The sequence below is a fragment of the Pseudorasbora parva genome, chromosome 5 (genome assembly GCF_024679245.1).
Source record: "Pseudorasbora parva isolate DD20220531a chromosome 5, ASM2467924v1, whole genome shotgun sequence".
Lineage (NCBI taxonomy): Eukaryota > Metazoa > Chordata > Actinopteri > Cypriniformes > Gobionidae > Pseudorasbora > Pseudorasbora parva.
Genome location: NC_090176.1, coordinates 35,158,074 through 35,178,081, shown reverse-complemented (window position 1 = coordinate 35,178,081; position 20,008 = coordinate 35,158,074). Strand labels below are relative to the sequence as shown.

Sequence of the window (20,008 nt, the reverse complement as noted above, 5' to 3'; positions counted from 1 at the left end):
TTGTTCCTTATTTGGTCTCTTTTTGTCTTTGGGGTTTGCTGTGTAATCCATTTGCCGTTTGATTGCTTCCTTTTATTTTGAGTAAACGCTTCTGAAGCCTCAAGTTTCCTCCCATACACTAAGATGAAATTGGAGAGGAAAAGGCAAAAGGTCAAATTCTGTATTCATGAGAACGGGAAAAAAAAATGCCACTGGCACATTCTTTCATTCCTTTTTTGTAGTTTGTACCGCAGTCTTGTTGATTACTGACTTTTTTGTGCATAATATCTTGTTCTTTTTCTTTGCACAGTAACAGAAAAACTCTATTTTGTGTCATGTTGCAAGCATTTTCTTCTTTTTTGCATTTACTATATAAATGTTAAGCAGCTATTTATAACAGATGTACAACTTGAAAAAATAAGCTATTAACAAAAAATCATTGCATTATATAGCTTTATATCATGTTATTGTACATCAAATAAGACATTTGATTCAAAAATGTACATTTGAATGTCCATAAAGTACAGATGTGTTCATGTTAATGGCTTATTCATGAAACCTAGTGATCCTTCTGTGATATTGTAAATAAATTCATAGTTAAGCTGACAGTGTCCGCTGCTGGCGGCTGCGCAAACTGCAGTGGCTGCTTCATCGCCAATGATGTAGTCAGTTTAAGCTCTCATTATTTTATCAGTCTGGTATTTCTCTGCTCATATGATTTGTTCAGGTATTATAAGGTCAGTTCTTGCCCCCATTTTAATACAATAAGACTGTTGTGAATGTCTATGAATGTATATATTATTAAATTCAAATGCATGCTCCATATATTTTTATATTTTCTCTGTAATGGGCTCAAGCAGTGACCTGTGTGGAAATGCCATTCCAGAGTTACATTGTCAGTCTATCTAGGTGAAGAGAGTTGAAAAACAGCAGGGGGATAAACGCCTGAATATTTCATTACAGCGACAAACAGCAGATGGCCCTCTTGAGTTTTTCTTTCTTTTCTTTCTTTTTTTTTTTTTTTAAATTCCTACTCTGTGATTGTGTTTCGCTTGTGATATTAATCTAAATGAGAAAATACTGTGTGTTATTGGGGCATGATATTAAATTGGCACCCCAGCCCTTATCGCAACACTCATTACCATATGATTAAAGAAACAGACGACAGATATATGCAGGCCTATAGTAAAGACACAGGCTGTCATCCGTACAATGCGTTACATAGGTGTGTTTGCCTTAAGCACTGGGAGTCTCAATAGCACCTCGGAGGTGTGTTGTAGTCCTGGTTCTTTTTGCCATACGTTGTGTGAAATTAATTTCTCAGGCATTCAATTTATCGGGCTTTCTGCCTCATAAACATAAACGGAATTGCTAATACACACCATTCAGTGAAAAATACATATTTTTCTGCGTCTTAAATCTGTCATTTGGAATTAGAATAATGATATATTCTGGCATCTGAATATTTATAAAAATTAAAAAAAATTGTGTCGCCTGTCAACTTCTTATATCGTCTATAAACGCTGAATTATATCAGATGAATTATATTATAATTAATTTAAATGCCATCGACAGGTTTGAATGTTATTACCATCTCCTGCACACAGAGAACAATCCTTCCGCGCACATATACACGGACATTAAGTACAGGCTGGGTTATTCTCGTCTTTGAAATTATAGCAAAGGAGGAGTTTGTCGTTAAGACTTGTTGATGATCTGTGAGGCTGAGGCGGGAAGCGCGTGGTCGTTAAGACTTGTTGATGCCGTTGATCTATGAGGCTGAGGCGGGAAGCGCGTGCGCCTCAGTCTCTCCAAACGGTTGGAGACGCTAAATGAGCTCGAGTTGGAGGGTGAAGAGGAGCATTCTTGAATACGGTTCCTTTCCTGGCTCACTTATGCTGCACATTTGTGTACTCCCGCTTTTTTATTTGAGTTTATTTATTTGTTCGTTCCTGTCACACCGGGTAGACGTCATTCTCACCGGAGCCGCTCAGTATTACTTACAATTCCCCCTCACAAGACATGCTGCTTTAGAAAAGGAAAAATCGCACGTCGTTGTTGAATAACCACGCGACCTAGAACATGGGACTGAATGGGGAGTGATCGTCTGAGGAGATCGACAATAAACACCTTCGTTCAAACTTCAAGTCACAGTCGTCACGCCGTCGTTTATTCTCAAGATGAGTGGACGTTTGAACAGAACCGGCGTGGATATCTGCTGAACTTGGTGAATATGTGAGACATGAATATGTGTAGTCGCAGGGCTCCACCTGGGAGACGAAGGTGGTCGCGTTTCTCCGCTTGACAGCTCAGAACGAAAAACGCTTTGTTTGTTCAGACTCCGGGAGTGGACGTCGCTGCCCAGGGTGCTGAATTTCATCAGGACCGGCTCCAAAATAGAGGAAGGAAAGTGGCGGATCGGAGACACTCTCAAGCGTGACGTGAATATATTTTCATATTCTATGTTTTGGAGGAGCGGGGCAACTCATGTCATAGCCTATTCCGAAAACCATTTTTGAAATCAGGAATGAAAAGTAACCGTGACTTCGAAATGCAAATTGGAGAACATGTGAAATACGGACAGTTGAGTAACACTTCACCTTTGTATTCATTATGCTAATTCAGTGTCTTATTTCGCCATTCGTGGTGTGTGGATATCTTTGATCATCATCCGTGCATTTCAGAGGGCAGAGCACACAAACAGTCGCAAAAATGGGACAATAATTGAGACAGATCGGGCGGTTTGTTGTTGTTGTCTGTGCTTTGTGTGTAAGGAGTTCAACAGCCCTGTTTTTGAGACATGGCAGCGGCGATTGCCAGCGGTTTGATCCGCCAGAAGAGACAGGCACGGGAGCAGCACATAGACCGACCATCCACCAACAGAAGGAGAAAAAGCCCCAATAAGAATAAAGGGCTTTGCAATGGGAACCTGGTCGACATCTTCTCCAAAGTGCGAATCTTCGGCCTCAGGAAACGCAGACTACGACGACAAGGTGTGGGAAGTTCCGTACACAAACCATAATTGTGCACATAAGAAGTCTATGCGATGTCTAATGTCTTGAAATAATACGCCCACATTTCATTTTCACATTCTGCTTTGACAACAAGGGACTTGCGGCTTTGAGCTGCTGTTTATCTCGACGAGAATGGCTTGTAGAGTTGGTGTAGACTTGTGTCTTAACAGATTTATTTGACAGAGAGTTTTATTTCCATCCGTCTGCAAATCCATCAAAATGGTTAAGACCACGCATTCAGCTCAAATCGATGTACGTCATGCTTTCTAAATAATTCTCAGCATTTTCTCCTCCGTTTTTAAGACCACAGATATCAGAGCCAGAGATGTATATCAGAGCCCCATATATTTTTATTCTAAGCTAGATTGTTTGAAATATTCTGAGATTTGGCAACCTCGCTCCCAGTCTTTGCTATACCCTTGGGAGGTGTTGATGTTGAATTATTGGCACATTTTATGAATGCAAGTAAAGCAGCAGGTGCCCAACGTGTTGCAGGAACAAAAAAAAAAAAAAAGCTATCACTGTATCACACAATCAGTAAACAACATTCAGTGACAGCTTATCTTAATGGAAATGCCAGAGACACAATATTCAGTTTAGGTAAGATTAAAATTAAAATGCAGGCTTTCTGTCACCCCCACCGTAACAGAGACCTATTCAGATGAAAAATTATATGACTTAAATATTTGTTATTATAAATGCAAGTATTTTATAATAATGGCAACAATAACACATTTTTTATAAAATCAGAAATTGATAAGCAATTTTTTTAGGAGACAATCTCATAAAATGACATTCAGCTCAAGACAATCATATATCATAGAGTTAATATGTTAATGAATAATCATAATCATGGCTGTTAAATACTCATTTTTACAACCAGAAAATATCTGTGTATTGTGTGTACATTTTTGGCCCTAAAATGTAGGCGGTCAGCTTTTCCAATAGATCAGCTACAGTCTGATAAAACTATAATAGAGGTGGTGAATTGGCATACTGTATATCACGGTACCTGTCAGAGATGTCCAGAGGGGAATCTTGCACAAATAAGTAGTGAGTAAAAGATGTAGCTGTTGCCAGGAGAAACTGAGAGTGATGAATTAGCCCTGCAACGTCTCAGCTAACGTGCACCTGTGACGGCCATCTTATTACAGATGGCGAACAGCTCATGGCCTCCCCTTACACTCCTAGGTTTAACTTTTTTGGAAAGCTGCTTCTTGCAAAGCTTTTAGGTCAAGCTTAGCCATGACGTCACTGTGTACAATTGCACATGGGCATTTAAAAAATATTAAAATGAGGTGTCTTCAAGCATTTGCTGTTCAAGATGACTACCCGTGCTCACAGCTGGTTAGACAGGCTCTTTTGAGTCCTTCTGCCTGTTGCGTTGTTGCCTGAGTTACTTTTGACGGAGCACCCCCTGGGATTTAGCTCATTAATTTCCCATTGCAGCTAGATTTACAAAATTCTTCAGTGAGCATTTTCACAGCCTTGAGGGCGCACCAGGGGCTCTATGAAGCTGAGCGTTAGCCTGCCCACCGTCCTAGGCTCTTTCACATGTGGCCAGTGTGCTCAGGGGAAATAATTGTTAGCTTAGTAGTGGTAATTTAGTAGGGGACAGGGACACTTTCAAGCTTTTGAGCATATCTCCCATCATACAAGGCAGTGAGATGCTACAGTAGTCTCCATTTTAACTCTGGCTTTTAGGTCGTGACATGCAGACAAAAGAAAAATCCCCAAGAGTATGGAAAAGCATGCACAGACCATGAACTTAGACATTTTGCCTCGTGGCAGTGTAGTAACAGAAATCAGAGAAGACAGTAGATAAAAAAAACAAAAAAAACAATCCTCAAGCGAATTGTCAGTATCCTTTAGGTTTGTCTAATGTCTGGCAAATGAACGATGATAATAATGGCAAAATCAGTTTGCCAAAAGAAAGGTCAAGTTTCTCCCCTCCTGCATTTGGAGTGCTAGTGTAGACCTCAAGCTTGTGGTTCACGGTTTGGTCAGCACCGCATCCAAACACATTAACCAAGGTTTAATATTGACTTATTTGACTTTCTAGACTCTCAAACAGTATGCTATTATTGACAGGGCATTGGCTTGGCCAGATTTTAACAGAGATATGTGTCATGTTGCATTGATCCATTATCATTGAACATATCCTGCTGGTTACTTCTGACTTGTATAAGCACTAGCAAGCACAAGAAACCTTTCATTTGTATTCTCACTCAATTTGTGCCATTATTGTCATATAAAACAAAATTCTGGGATAAAATATTTCTTTGCTCATAAAGCAAAATTTGGTGTGTCTAAGAAAACCTCTATATATCAGTATTTTAGCTTTTCCAACATTGGCACAAGATTTGGTTTGTAAGGTACCGTTTCAATTTAAGATGTCAGAACGGTCACAGACTGTTGACTTCAAATGCCCAGTCAATGCTGTGAGTCGTGACCAAAGTCTTAGATAAATGTCTAAGACGTTTTGACAGATGTATGTTTTAGCTTTTACCCAGGATTTCACTTCAACAGTGGTAAATTAGCTCACTATAGGTCAGATATTGAAATTGACCAACTGTTGGCATTTTATTTCAGTTTATTTGGATGCTGCACCTTTATGCCATTTCAAACCATCCATGTCTGATATATGAATGTCACTACTGTAATAAAGTGAGGTGGTTGAGCTGTTTGTAAACGTCTATGAATTCAGGAAAACGGCTCCAGACATGAAAGGTCTCCAAGAATCACATCTTTCATTTATTTAAAAACTCGTTGTTCGAAACAGATAGGCTATCTGTTTGATTGCATCTCAGAGTGCTGCCATGTAGCAATTTTTACCCTTTTTACTCCACAGGACATTTTATGTCCCATGGCCATGAAAAACTAAACATTGTTGTGAAGTGATTGCTTACGAAGATGCCATGTGCCAAATTCAATTTATAAATTTAGTAGGTGGAAGGTTGAAAAAGTTATTTTAAAGCAAAATGTATAACTCTAACCTTGTATTCAAGTTTCACTAAAAGCATGTCGAAAACCAGGAAGGGTGCAGAAAACATCTTTATCAATGAACTACCCAGATTTTTTTGTGGCATTTATTGTCATTGTATTGATTGTACTTCTGTATTTATCCACTGTGAAAGTTCATTGCGTTGATGCTTATTATCCAGATACGTGCTAAATATAACAGAGAGTCTTCACTGCAAAAGATGGTTCAACACGCTGTTTGGACGCTACGTATTGCCTCCAATTACACTGTAAAAATAAAAGGTGCCTCGAGGAACCTTTTGGGGTTCTTCACTTTGCCACACCGGCGGAACCGTCTGTAGATCCTCTAGGCACCCTTTCAAAAGAGGCGGTTCTCTGAGGAACCACCCAGGATTCCTGAGGAACCCTTCCTTATGAACCACCCAGGGTGCTTCAAGGCACCATTTTCCAATGTAACTACCCCCCCCCCCCCATATAATAATAATAATAATAATAATTGTATTTATAACGCACTTTTATCTACTATAAAATAACATTTATCTATTTACATTTTATTTGATTGAAAAATGAAAAACTAAAACCAAATGCAAAGCAAACATTTTTTTATTAATAAACAACAATATTGATTGAATAAAAAGTTAAATAAATATTTACATTGAACAGTCAATAGCTACATCAACATCTATTTCAGTGAAGTGAATAATGTTAATACATTATACATAAAGTTTACACATGAAAAACTATGCATATACATATGCATATTTATAAAAGATAAATATGATTGTTAAAATATATATACAATTCAATAGTACAAATAGTACAATTCAAATTTACTATAGTAGATTGTAAAATGCAGTCAACTGTAACATGTTCACACTTGGCATTTTAAGTAATTTATGAGCCTTAACACAATTATAGGTAGCTTGATGCTCTCCTTCTGAATCCCTAACAGATGCTGCAGAAAAGTAAGTGTATTTTTAATTGGTTTGTTGTATTGTATGTTGAATAGGAAGTAGGCACTAATAGTGAGGCCTACTCCCATGGTTATGTCATCCGGTTCATCAGCAAACAGTTCTTCACCATCAAGAAATACTGCAATGCTGCTTTCACCAAATGGGTTGCCAGTGATCACCATTGTTGGTGTGAGGTTCTGTTGAGGCTGTTGGTTGAAAAAAGAGGGGTTAAGATACAATTTCATTACAAAACTTTAACATGTATTCATTTTCCACATTTATCCAAAGTGACTTAAAAATAAGGAACAGCAAATTTAGCTGGTCACTAAGCTAACAATATACATAATATTCAAGGCCATTTATTCTTTGTAGCAGTGGCTTTAAGGTTGTGGAGCGGCTAATTGCACAAAATCTCTAGCAATAACTGGCATAACTTTAAGCTGATTATTTGAATCATCAATGACCCAAAACATTTGCATAATTAAAAACTGACCTTGTTTATTACATACAGTCCAGCAGGATCATCATGTAACAGGTACGGCAAGACAAGGATTCCTGCAATGACCATGAGGCCTAGAAATGTAAAGAAAATAATGATTTAATATATATATATATATATATATATATATATATATATATATATATATATATATATATATATATATATATATATATATATATATATATATATATATATATATATATATAATATGTATATGTATATGTATATATGTATGTATATGTATATGTATATATGTATGTATGTATATATGTGTATATGTGTATATATATATATATATATATATATATATATATATATATATATATATATATATATATATATATATATATATATATATATATAAAAAACACATACAGTAGCTGTGGACAAAAATATTGACTGTACAAATTATATGTTGAATGCATGTTTATGCTGAGTGTGAGGGTTCACAATTACAGAAACAAATAATTTTACTTATAAACTTTCATTGCTTATCTAATGTAAGCAATACAAAATATTCACCTTTGTGTGCCTCTTCAGCATGTGATTGAAGTGCAGTGTTGTACATAGCCAGTAGATCCTTAGCCACACCTCTTCTTTGTGCCTCAGTCACAATTTTTTCTGCAGTGGTCCCAAATCCAGTCAAAATTCTTCTGTCCACATCAGTATTGTATTTTGTTTTCATTTCTGAAAAAATCTGATTTGAAAAAAGATCTTTTCAGAATTTACATTACCAAAGATATTTAGATGGCACTTGATATACATTTTGAAGCACATTATTGTTTTTGATTTAGATAAGATATGTCAATCTTACAATTGCCGGTAAGCGTAAGGCAGGGTACTTAATTAGTACTTCCTGAGTGGATTTCTCTTTTATGTAGACATCTCTATCCCTCTCGGTTCTCTTCATTTTATCCTGGAGCATGGAAATGTTAGGTTTCTTTTTCTCACATTGTGTGTTCATCTTGCTAATGTGCTGTCTAATACTAAATTCATCCTCTGTAGTCATCTGAGTAAAAAAAAACAATAGTTGTAATAGTTTATAGTCAACAGTGAACGAAAGAGCAGCACTCTCAGACAAATACAAAAACTGGAAGGATGTGCTATGCAGTCAGAACATTTTAAATGCAAGTGTATTAAACTTACATCAGCAATTGAAGCAGTATCATTTTCATTTTCATCCAGACTTCTTTTTCTTCCTTTTCTCATGTATTGTCCTGGCACATTAATTAAATTCAGATCTACAAGAGGTTTCCGTTCCTTCTTGAATTTGTTTCTCAACATTCCATGCCAAGATTCCTGATAACAACAAACAATTTAAAGAGATAGTTCACCCAAAAATTATAATTCAGTCATCATGAGGACCCAGAAATAGCACTTAAATGTAGCAAATTATTATTATTATTGTTATTATTATTATTATTATTATTATTATTATTATTATTATTATTATTAATCATTTACTCTCCCCCAAGTTGTTCCAAATTTGTATACATTTCTTTGTTCCTTTGAACTATATTGACTTTCTTCAATATATTATTTTCTGTTCAGCAGAACAAATAAATTAATGCATCAACTTGAGGATGAGTAAACAATAACAGAATTATTATTTTTTGGTTAACTGTTTCTTTAATAGTAGTCTTGGTATTAAAGGGAAAGTTTAGACACAAATGAAACTTCTGACATCATTTGATCATTCTCCTGTTATCATTCACTTTCAAAGTAGCTTTTATTCTTAAGCGAATGGTGAATTTCTAAAGGAGTTATGCGCAAACTTAGGGCAGTGGTGAAATTGTAAAATAAAAAAAAACATCTCACATATCCAATGCCGGTTTGGTCTCTCAAGTTTGGATACATCTCAGTGAGTGCAGTACACACTTCTTTATACTGCTGCTGTGTAGGATACCTTAGAAATGATACATTTGCTGGTATAAAGTACGTGTAGTATCATTGTGGACACTCAACAGAAGATGTAACTAATATTTACTCAGATGTCTATTCAAAATGTTATGTTTTCTATCAGTGATATATATATATATATATATATATATATATATATATATATATATATATATATATATATATATATATATATATATATATATATATATATATATATATATTGTGTGTGTGTGTCTTACCAAGTTATGGTGCTTATGTAGTCGAACAGCACCTGCACAATCTGTGACCTCCATTTAGAACGGAATGTTGGCTGGTGCAATTCAGCCATGTTGTTTTCCATTTTTTGTTTTAGCAGAGCTGGGAAATCTGGTAATTTGAAAATTGTTGGCCATGTTTGTCCTGCATTTGTCTCATGATCTATATTAGATGATGACCCATTTCCACCTGAAGTGAGTACTAAGCTACAGGACAAAATAACCATTATTGTCACGGTTAACATTTTTTCTCTTTTTTCTAAAAAAAATTATAAATTGTACTGCTGCTGAACTAATTTTAAAAACTAAAACAGAAACATTTCAGATTTTAATTAAATTGACATACTCATTATTCTTGCCCATATTCAGCTTATCCATCATTCGATTAAATTGAATTCTTTGTTTTATTATTGGCACCAATTGCTCCACCATCCTGTCGTTCAGTGCCAATAATGTATCTCCATCTATTTGGTGTTCTAAAAGAGAGAACATTTTATTCTTATATCAAATGAAATAATTAACTTGAAAAATAATTTATTAAATACAACATTTATCTGAAATAAAAATGATTATTTAGAAAAAAAGGAGAAAGGAAAAACTATTATCAAGCGGGACTGACTGTAATCCAGTGTCGAAGTGGTATTGATATCTGCCCATCTGACTTCCTGTAACCATCAAGGCAGTGGTGGCCAATCTCCTCACCAGGTTTTACAACAGTCCATTGACACGTCTCCTCAACAACATATGAGTTGAAATGATTGTCGAAGTATGAAGGAATTAACATTTTCCCACACAGAAGCCAAGTCTGATTGACACAGTATATTCCCCGGATCTCCATGAACACTGGTATCTCCTCTGCATGTGCTGTGTTGACAACGATGCAGTCTCCCATATGGTATGCCACACTGTTTACATATATGTATGTTGTTTTACTGACAGTCCCAGGCAGAGAGGTTGTTTGAGACATTAAGGCTTCACGTGCGTCAACTGGCAGAGCCTGTAAAGGAATATTTCGTGTGTCTGCAGTTTCAGCGGTGATACCAATGCAATCAGTATCTGATTGTTCCCAGCATTGTCTAAACTGATGTCGCCTGGCAAGAGTCTTCGTAATGTTTTTAAAGTTCCCAAGAACTCTGGCCACTCTTTTAAAATACTGGTGTTTTGCTTCAAAGCGGAGACAGGACAGATGCACCAGAGGACCATAAGATAGGATTAATCTTGGATAATGGATCATGTAATGCATCTTCGGGGTGATTTTCCCAGGAAAATGCTGATGGAATGTGGACAAAAATTCAACTATCTTCTCTGATAGATATGGAATCCAGGATCTCCTTATAACAGGAGCAATGACAATGTCCACTATCTCTCGAAGAAGGAGGTAGAGCCTCCATAAACAGTCGGTTTCTGGAATTTGTTCTGCAATCATAAATGGCAGTAGTCGAAAAAGGGTAAGATTCTCTGTGGCACTGCCTCCCAAACGACAACTTTTGAGAGCTCTATCTGAGAGTGGTACAGGTTTTGATAGCACATCATTTTTGCCATAAGGAAAGTGCTCAATCTCATAATTTAAGTCACTTAGTGCAAAGTATTTCTCTTTTAGCCACTGGGAAATACTTAGACTAAGGACCATTGGTATTATCCCCTCATAGAAGTCATGCATAATGTCCGGTGGAAAGAGATGTATTATTGGAGAGGGTACATGCTCCAGCTTTGAAAAGCAACAGGCATTGGTGATTCCATAGACTGATGAATTGGCTGAATCTTCTTCAACAGCATCAAGATGATACCTGTAATTGCCAGCATTCCTCATGGTGAACTCCTCCTCTGTGAATTTAGTTTTGATGTCTTTTGCATTTGCCAGACAAAAACGGCAAACTCTACCAGATGAAAAACTTCTGGTGAGTCCTGCTACGGCATGCGCAGACAGGTTATCTGCTGATACAGATGCCACTGTACCATTAAATAACCTACTTTCTCCTTCACATGACAACATAAGCCCAGTAGTTTCCAACACTGCAAGATCAGTAATAAGAGGCTGAAGTACTTCGTCATAAGATGTGAGGTCATTTTTGAGGAAACGATGGTGGACCAGTGTGGACAAATAAATGTTTTGTATCTTGGATGTATCCTTGTGGTCCAGATTTCCCAGCTTAAAATAGACCGCGGTTAGTTTGTGTCTTCCTCTTTTTGAGCCAAGTGGATTGACCACTTCAAATTCATCAACATAAAAATGGAGACGTAAGCTATGAAAGGTCATGTGTCTGTTTGATTTAAACATTTCACCATCTGTAAAATCTGTGAGGATTTCATCATTTGCAGATTGGGCTTTATTGAGAGTGGCCCAGACATCTTTGTTCTTTGCAAGCTTTTGCAGCAAAGCAAGTAGGGGGATGTACTGGAATGAAATTATTTTTTCATTCTCTTGTTTGTTAAGGCATATCTCGATAGGTTTGATCATAGCCAGCTCCCTGACGCAGTATTGTTCCAGCATCCATTCAGAACTAATGTTCTTTATGCACTGCTCAAAAAACAAGCCGTTATCAAGCAACACCTGAAGCTCATGGTCATCTTCAATGTGTATTTGCTTTTTTGCCAGATGAAAACGGATGGCTTCTGTGTAATGTGTGATAAATGTGTCACATACTGTTCTGAGATCTTCTACAACACTTTTCTGTACAACTGCTGGCACTGTATGCTTTTCACGGATTTTTAAAATGAACAAGCAAAGGCTTTTTTTTAAACCTTCAATTAGTTGTTCGTGAGTAAGGTTGCAAGACTTTTGATCATTCTGTATTAGGTCACAGAATACATGCTCATCAGCTTCTGGGATATTTGATCCTAAATCATGCTCATCATCTTCTATGCCTGATCCTAAATCATGTTGATGGCTGTCTGCTGAAAGATTGCGTTTTAGCAGTTCCTTGTGTTTTCGATAAACATGAGAACGGTAGGAAGTAAAACAACTACTGTAATGGCTGCATCCATTAAGTCCACAAGTTATATGAAAATGAGGCTCATGTTGATGGTATAGTCCAATGTGTTTGAGTAAATGGGTAAGATAAAATGCCTTCTTGTTGCACAGTGGGCAATTATAAACAGTCATTGTTCAACTATTTACACACCTTCAAAAGATGGGGCAAGTGCAGAGAGGTCATTTCTTGTCAGCCAGCAACAGACATCAGAAACTGTCCACAGCCTCACATTAGAGATGTCCCTTTAAAAGTCAATTCATGAGTCAGTACTTATGCTCATCAAGGCTGCATTTATTTGATTAAAAATACAGTAAAAACAGTAAAGTTGTAAATAATAAATATATAATATACAAATACAAGTTAAAATTTTCTATTTGTATTTGTATATATATATATATATATATATATATATATATATATATATATATATATATATATATATATATATATATATATATATATATATATATATATATATATATATATAATCTCAGTCTTCACCACTATCAGTCTTCAGTGGAACATGATCCTTCAGAATGATTAGATTCTTAGAATAAATGAATAAAAGAGTATAGCCACAAATGGCAAGCATCCAGTGCCCCATGTAAATGATTAGTGTTTCAATTGAAATGTTTCTTATTATGTGGTATTTAAGTCCACAAATTGATTAAATTATAAATAATTTTCTGAATTTGTTTCGAATAAGGCCTGACTGACAAACACCATATAAAATTCCACTACTATATACCAGAAATATACTTACATTAGCTTCTGCTTAGTGAACCTTATTTTTCAGATAAATAATAATGAATGTTCTGAGGAAAAAAATAAATAAAAGGAAAGGGTTAGGGTGGATGTTTGCACAGTAAAAAAATATTATGTCTCATGATTAATAAATAGTTAAGATATAACAAAACCCGCTACGGCAACAACAACAACAACAAAAACTTCACTCTAAAAAAAAATATTACTCCCTCTTACTGTTTTTTTATTGATAAACAAATAAAATAAAATTAATAAAATTAATTCTTAATGGACAGCAATATATTTAATAGTGGCAACTTTGTTTTATAATGTGTAAATAAACATTGTATGATATATAAGCATTTCACAGGTTTTTACACCAAACTATAAACAGTTATTCTGTCAGTACACCAAAGTTACAAAAATAAACTAAATCTATGCATTTCTTTCCATTCAAAAGGATGGAAACTGACAGAAATGGATTAGGCTCAAACTTTTCCTTAGCCTGTGGCTCCCCCTAGTGGACAACAAAGACAACAAGCCTTTGTTTGTATGTATCTGCTAAACATAAAATAATGAAAAATAATAATAATAAACTAATAATAATGAACCCCCTAATTCATAAACTGATTTAAAAATAATTTTCTTTCATGATTGACTGGTTAAATAATTTTCAGATTGTGTTTTATGAGGCCTAACTGACAAACACCATTTTATTTATTTATTTTATATAAGTCCAGAAATATACTTACATTTGCTCAATGAACACTTTTTTTCCAGATCAATGCTAAATATACTAGATATACTAGAGGAGAAAAAAATATAAAAGGAAAGGGTTAGAGTTAGGGCAAAAATATAGCAGTTTAACATAACACAGTATCGTTATACAAATCATTACCTTTATGAACCCTTACTAAGGTTAATAATCGTTTTCCTAAAAAAAAAACGTACTAAAAAACGATTAAAAATCATGGTAACGTCAAATTAACCCTGGTTTTGATACACTAACAATTTTACTATGGTATTTGTAGTCAAACTGTTGTTATACGAATGCTTATTAGTCTTCACTTTTACTAAAACATAAAAAAAAGTATAAAACAGACATTTTTACGCAATTAAGCGTATATGTGTGGCCTTGTGTGTACACATTGTATCTAATTTGTATAATTATTTTGGCGACTTTACTCACCTTAAATTGAAAAGTCATATGAAGCGGTTATTTTGAAGAAATGTCCGTTTTTTTTGAATCGCCGCTTCTTGCGTTGAGCGCGCGCAGGACGCCAGAGAGCCCTCGTCGTCGTCGTCTTCTTCTCCTTCTTTCCTCTTCGGATTATTGTTGTTGTTGTTGTTGTTGTTGTTATTATTATTATTATTATTACTTATCATAACAATAATAATACTATTATTATTATTATTATTATTATTATTATTATTATAGTTATGTTACAATAGGCCCAATATAATAATAATAATAATAATAATAATAATAATAATAATAATAATAATAATAATTACACCTTTTGAAATATTATATTTGTATTAAGTTTCATTTTGGCCATTCATAGTTTTCTCGTGTCGTCACAGGCTTATAGGAACGCCCACCTTGAGGGAAACTCCTCCATTGCCTGCCAGTCATTTTTACCAGGTTAGGTTATTAATGCAGTAAGACAGTGATATTAAAATACCAAATACAATATACACCTTATTGATATGGCACTTGTACAGGAAAGCAGAACACAGAATATTAGTGCAACATATTTTAATATAACTGTTTTAATGGTGGGATGCACTGATAAGGATTCTTTCGGTTCACCTCTGTTGCTTGATCAGCTCTGCCTCTATAACGGTTTTATTGCGTAATTCATGTATGTTTAAAATTACGTGGTGCAACCATAGACTGTAAAAAAATAGGGTGCAACAAGACTTAAAATAAAACCCATATCAACAAATCTTAATTAGCGTTAATTGAATCCTTATTGGTGCAACTCACACTAGTATTTTTCACGTTAAGCGTTTTAAAAACGTCCCGCTGTTTTTAGTTATTAAAATACTGCGCTATATGAATCATAAGTACCCAAAACGTGCATCTTGTTCACATATTTTTTGTTTTAAGATGGAAATTTGACAGGCTTGTCCTGCAGTTTTATTGCGGTTTTGCCCTCCAAGGCTCCGCGATTGTCACTTGACTGAAAACAATAACAACATAACAATACTTCCTATTAGTTGAACAGTTTAGCCTATTGTCCTGAAAGTTATTTAATTCAGAATTTAAAAATGCAAAATATCAAATGCTGTTCATTTAGCGGTCACATTTGTACTGTTTGTCGTCGGTAAAAACAGACCAAGACATAGGCCTATTATTATTATTATTATTAATAATAATAATAGGCCTATATATATATATAGGCTATATATATATATATATATATATATATATATATATATATATATATATATATATATATATATATATATATATATAGACAACATGTATATCTTAATATGGCCTCAGAGAACTTCCAGGTTCCACCAGATGCTGGCTTTTACAAAAGAGATCTTCTAGGAACCACTGAAATGTTTACAGATCTTACAAGAACCGTTTTATAGAATTTGAGTTCCTCTAAGTTCCCTTAAAGCACTTCAAGGTCTCATGGTAGTTAAAAGGTTACTCAAGGACCTCATGACTGAATACAGAGTGCTTAAAGGTTCCCAAAAGTTCCTGCAAGAACCGTAACGACTGTAAGTGGTTCCACAAGTAACCCTACTATAGGAGAAAGAGCTTTGAGGCACTTAAAATACATTTTGAAGTTCCTTGAGCACCCGATAGGATTTTTGAGGCACCTTTAGTTTTTACAGTGTAGAATGCTCAAAGAAACGGAAGCCCACCAGTGGATACTAGCTTTTAATCTCTCTCTATGCTAAGTCGCATAAAAAAGTCTGATGAATCTTGCATACACTCAATTAGTCCTGACTGAAAGTGCACAGCTCCTCTTTTAGGCTTGAGTGTAAGGTGGTGCTTGTTCTTGAACTGTTTAAATTACTGAGCTTGATGTCAGTTCCCCTATAATGACTAAATTACTCTCTGGTTTTTCATTTCCGCCATTTTCCAAAATGAAATGGTTATAACGATGATATTCATTGTTATTTATAGAGTTTTTAGAGGCCAGCTAGTATTCACTGTGCAAGAAAACCTCACTCCTCTGTCCTCAAGAGATGCTCTATCAACTGAAGCTAGAGGTTGCCGCCTTTAGCTTCCTTTTTAGATCGTCTGACTTTCATGCCAGCAGACCCGGGTTCGAGTCCCTTTTAGAACGGTTGGAACAGGAGGGGTACATTGGTGACTTTGACCCTAATGGGAGTGAGGTTTAAGGGGTTGAGTGAAGTTCTAATAATAATTTTTTATACATTTTCGGTAGGAAATTTACAAAAAATCTTCACGGAACATATATATACTCACACAAGAAATACCAAATTTTTTTTATTCTTCCAGTCATTCTCATCATCAGTTACATCAATATTTGGAAAGAGAGTATTGTACAAGAGTTAATGTAATGACAGATCTTTCTCACTCCTTCCTGTGACCGTATAGTGGGTATGCCTACGAAAGCTGGAAAAGCCCTTCTGTTCCTGAAAGTCTATAGTGGGTCAATCACATGTGGTTAAGTCTGCAGCTGGTGCTGTGTGCAGTGAGACATTCGCCCCATCCCCTTCTGTCTGATGATAGCTGCCTCCACCTGTCTGTCTCCTTCTGTCTCTATCCACCACACACACAAAACCATGCACCTGCTGCTAACCTTTTATAAGGATGCATGTTATGAACATCAATCATCTTTAAAAAATAGATGCATTTTCAGAATTTTCAAATGTCACAATTCTTGATTCTTTATTCTCAGTGTGACAATAAAGCAGTTCATAAAGGTAATGTGAGGTATATAATCCTCACAAAAATGAAAAATCTGTCAACCCTCATGTCATTCCAAGTCTGTATGAATTTCGTTCTTTTGTGGAATACAAAAGAAGATATTTTGAACAACATTGGAGCCCATCGACTTCCATTTAATATATACGAACGCTTGGATATTTCTCAAAATATCTGAATTTATGTTACGCAGAAGAAAAATCACATAGTTTTGAAACAACATTAGGTTGAGTAAATGATGACAGAATGCTTTATTGTTGGGTGAACTATCACTTTAAGCAACTTTTTAACCCCCCCAGAGTATAGATACTCAAGGTGGGTTCTTTTGAATTGGGCCAGTAAGAAACCACCTAGCAACTACTAAGCAACGTCATAGCAACACCCAATCTACTACATAGCAACAGGCAAAAAACAACTCAGAGCACAGTAGCAACTGCATAGCAGCATGCTAAAAAGACAAATGAAATAACCATAAAAACACTTTACCAACCACATGTAGTAACATTCTTGCATCACACTGGTGAGTTTTGCATGCATGGGCAAGCACCACTCATGTCATTTTCCTTACATCCTCTCAATATTGCACATGAAGCCATAGCTCTTGCCCATCTCTCAGATTGTTCTTTGTTTTTTTTTTGTTTTTTTCCTCCATACTGCTTGTCTAAGTAAATTCTGGGGAGCTCTTTGCTGTCTTGAAGTGTCTCAGGATGCTGTCTCAGCACTATCGCTGTGTAGGTGGAGGCGGAAATCATAAAGCACCACTGTGATTAGCATTCTTTGTATCTTTCTTTCCCCTTTAAACTCGCCCTCTCCTTCCACCTTTTGTTCTTTTCTCTTGCCCTCTCTTTCTTTTTCTCTCTCCACCTTTGATGTGCCAGTTTCTTTAGCTCTGCCCTGGCATAACAGGCAAATCCAGGGCAGCAGGCCAACGGTAAACAGCAGCATTGTGCATACATCAATATGACAAGGTAGTTACTTGTTTACCAGCCTGGAGTTAAGCACAACAAGGCTGGTTAAGTGTATCACAGGAGACCCTTATAACCGAAAGACTACAGCACATTATGCTGTTAAAAATCCTTCGCTTTTCACTTCCTTTCTATTGAAATTGGTGGCACTTGCATCTATTTATGTGATTACCCCCAAGCAGTGTTTACTATAACCACAACACAGCCTCCCCAGAGTTAAACAACCAAAGCTACTGTTTTTGTTGTAGTTGTTGTTGTTTTAAACTATCGTTTTACAATCCACACTGCATTTACAGTTTTAATGGAATAATTCCCAGAGCTTTTACTCTTCCTCATGTCATTCTTAACCTATATGACTGCAAATTTAGCTGGCGTCCACATATTCAAACTTTATGATTGATTTGAAGACAAATTATTTGATGTCAAACCTGGAGAAACACGTCTCTCCATGTAGTGCTTCAGAAGAATTGGAACAAGATCATTTGGTTTGAATGCTTGGTGCAGCTTTTGAACACTTTTCCACCATATGTCTTCTGTATTTAGATGAGTTCCAACATTGCAAACTGCTGTTCTGTGTCTTTGTGAATTAGCACTGTCTAGTATGCACACGTCCGGTATTCCCTTAGCGATACTTCTGAGCAGAGACGTCTTAAAACAGCGTAGCTGTAATCTGTGTTTTAAGGACAGTGTTTTAATAGAACCTTCTTTGGTTTGTTAGATCCTTTAGATCTCCACTCTCATGTGACAAAACAATCTGTTACTCTTACTGTTCTAAGCAAGAAGTCATGATGAACACAGCAAATTCATTCAGAATCAATTATTGACATAAAAAGACCTAGAGGGGACACACTTTCCATTATCTTCATTTTTACTACAGTTTGACATCCTAAAATCCAATATAATCTTTTACCAAAAAAAACAAAGAAAAAAACAAACCTGTGACCATTTGTGCATGCAAAATAAGGGGCAAGAAATCTTTCCCTTCTGTTTAGCAATCAGATTACATTACTGATCAAACTTGTTCATGTGAAAAGCGACTAAGCGAGCTCACTTGCCTGGTTACCTCAATGATTTGTCTTATAAGCTTATTGTTGATAACAAATTTTAGTTCTCTTTGTATTTTTCTGCTGTTTTGCTTTACAGTTATGTCATCACAATAATGTAACAACATCCCCCCCCCGATATTCTTAATGCTGCTATGCTGGACTCAATTACGCTCTGCTCTTTTTGTTGTTAAGATGACAAAAATTATTAAAAGTTACATTTTTAGGCTGCTCTGCCTCAGCCGTCTAACAACGCTCGTCAATGACAAAATGCCTGAGATGGCAAATCAAAGAAGGCAGTCCTTACTGTTCACAGAAGATGGGTGTGAATTTCAACATGAAGCTTTAGTTTTAACAGTGAAAGATTGTTTGGTAAGATTATCCAAAATTAAATGTTTAGCTACTTATGTTTTACAAATTATGATACACATGTCCAACAATCAATAGTATTATCTAGTGATGCAAACTACTCAACTTGTTTTTTATTAAATGAATTTACCTGATTCGTGTAATTCATAAATGAATGTGAAGAGACAAGACATTTTTGAATTTTTGACATATTAGACATGATTAAGAATGAATGTGTGCATATTTTAAAATAAAATAATATTTGCAAATATTTTAAATTGATTACTTCATAATTAGAGCTAGAACTTATTTTAATGTTCTTATTTGTTTTTTATTTCCTTAAACCCCCATTAACCCTGTAATAATTAAATTAATTCAAATAAAAAGACCAATACATGGTTAATACATGTTCAAACATGGTTGCGGCTTTG

At 35.4% G+C, this 20,008-nt stretch overlaps 3 protein-coding genes across 7 annotated transcripts in view; 1 reads left to right on the top strand and 2 right to left on the bottom strand.

The window, feature by feature from the left end:
* The window catches only part of fgf14 (fibroblast growth factor 14), a 189,278-nt gene that overhangs the window by 103,864 nt on the left and 65,406 nt on the right, over positions 1–20,008 (top strand). Inside the window, exon 1 of one of the 3 annotated variants that reach the window (XM_067444012.1) lies at positions 1,685–2,972. The exons of the other annotated variants lie outside the window; for them this stretch is intronic. Coding sequence (XP_067300113.1) covers positions 2,780–2,972 — 193 coding nt within the window. The 5' untranslated portion in view covers positions 1,685–2,779. Of the gene's footprint in view, positions 1–1,684; positions 2,973–20,008 lie in introns of those variants that run through there. 3 annotated transcript variants of the gene reach the window in all.
* LOC137075457 (sterile alpha motif domain-containing protein 3-like) lies at positions 6,716–9,402 on the bottom strand. Its single transcript, XM_067444011.1, has 6 exons — positions 9,249–9,402; positions 8,577–8,729; positions 8,245–8,439; positions 7,953–8,127; positions 7,422–7,501; positions 6,716–7,134 (listed from the first exon to the last, which is right to left on the bottom strand). Exons 1-6 carry the CDS (start codon positions 9,285–9,287, stop codon positions 6,847–6,849), a joined length of 930 nt encoding a protein of 309 aa, XP_067300112.1. The 5' UTR covers positions 9,288–9,402; the 3' UTR covers positions 6,716–6,846.
* On the bottom strand, positions 9,599–14,199 carry LOC137075455 (uncharacterized). Of its 3 annotated transcripts, XR_010905048.1 has the most exons (4): positions 14,055–14,199; positions 13,322–13,373; positions 12,709–12,800; positions 9,599–10,062 (listed from the first exon to the last, which is right to left on the bottom strand). XR_010905048.1 is itself a non-coding variant. In XM_067444009.1 (2 exons), exons 1-2 carry the CDS (start codon positions 12,075–12,077, stop codon positions 10,051–10,053), a joined length of 1,884 nt encoding a protein of 627 aa, XP_067300110.1. In that variant the 5' UTR covers positions 12,078–12,125; the 3' UTR covers positions 9,599–10,050. The 3 variants fall into 3 exon arrangements, 1 of the variants encoding a protein (XP_067300110.1); XR_010905047.1 differs by lacking the exons at positions 12,709–12,800; positions 13,322–13,373; positions 14,055–14,199 and having other exon boundaries at positions 9,599–9,793; positions 9,933–12,125; XM_067444009.1 differs by lacking the exons at positions 12,709–12,800; positions 13,322–13,373; positions 14,055–14,199 and adding an exon at positions 10,206–12,125.

Coding starts and splice junctions, on each gene's coding strand:
- LOC137075457 (XM_067444011.1), bottom strand. CDS start 9,287: ATGTATCCAAACTTGAGAGACCAAACCGGCATTGGATAT. Junction 8,730..9,248: donor ACCAAACCGGCATTGGATAT/GTGAGATGTTTT, acceptor TGTTGTTATCAG/GAATCTTGGCATGGAATGTT. Junction 7,502..7,952: donor TGCTGAAGAGGCACACAAAG/GTGAATATTTTG, acceptor TTACATTTCTAG/GCCTCATGGTCATTGCAGGA.
- LOC137075455 (XM_067444009.1), bottom strand. CDS start 12,077: ATGCTGGAACAATACTGCGTCAGGGAGCTGGCTATGATCAAACCTATC.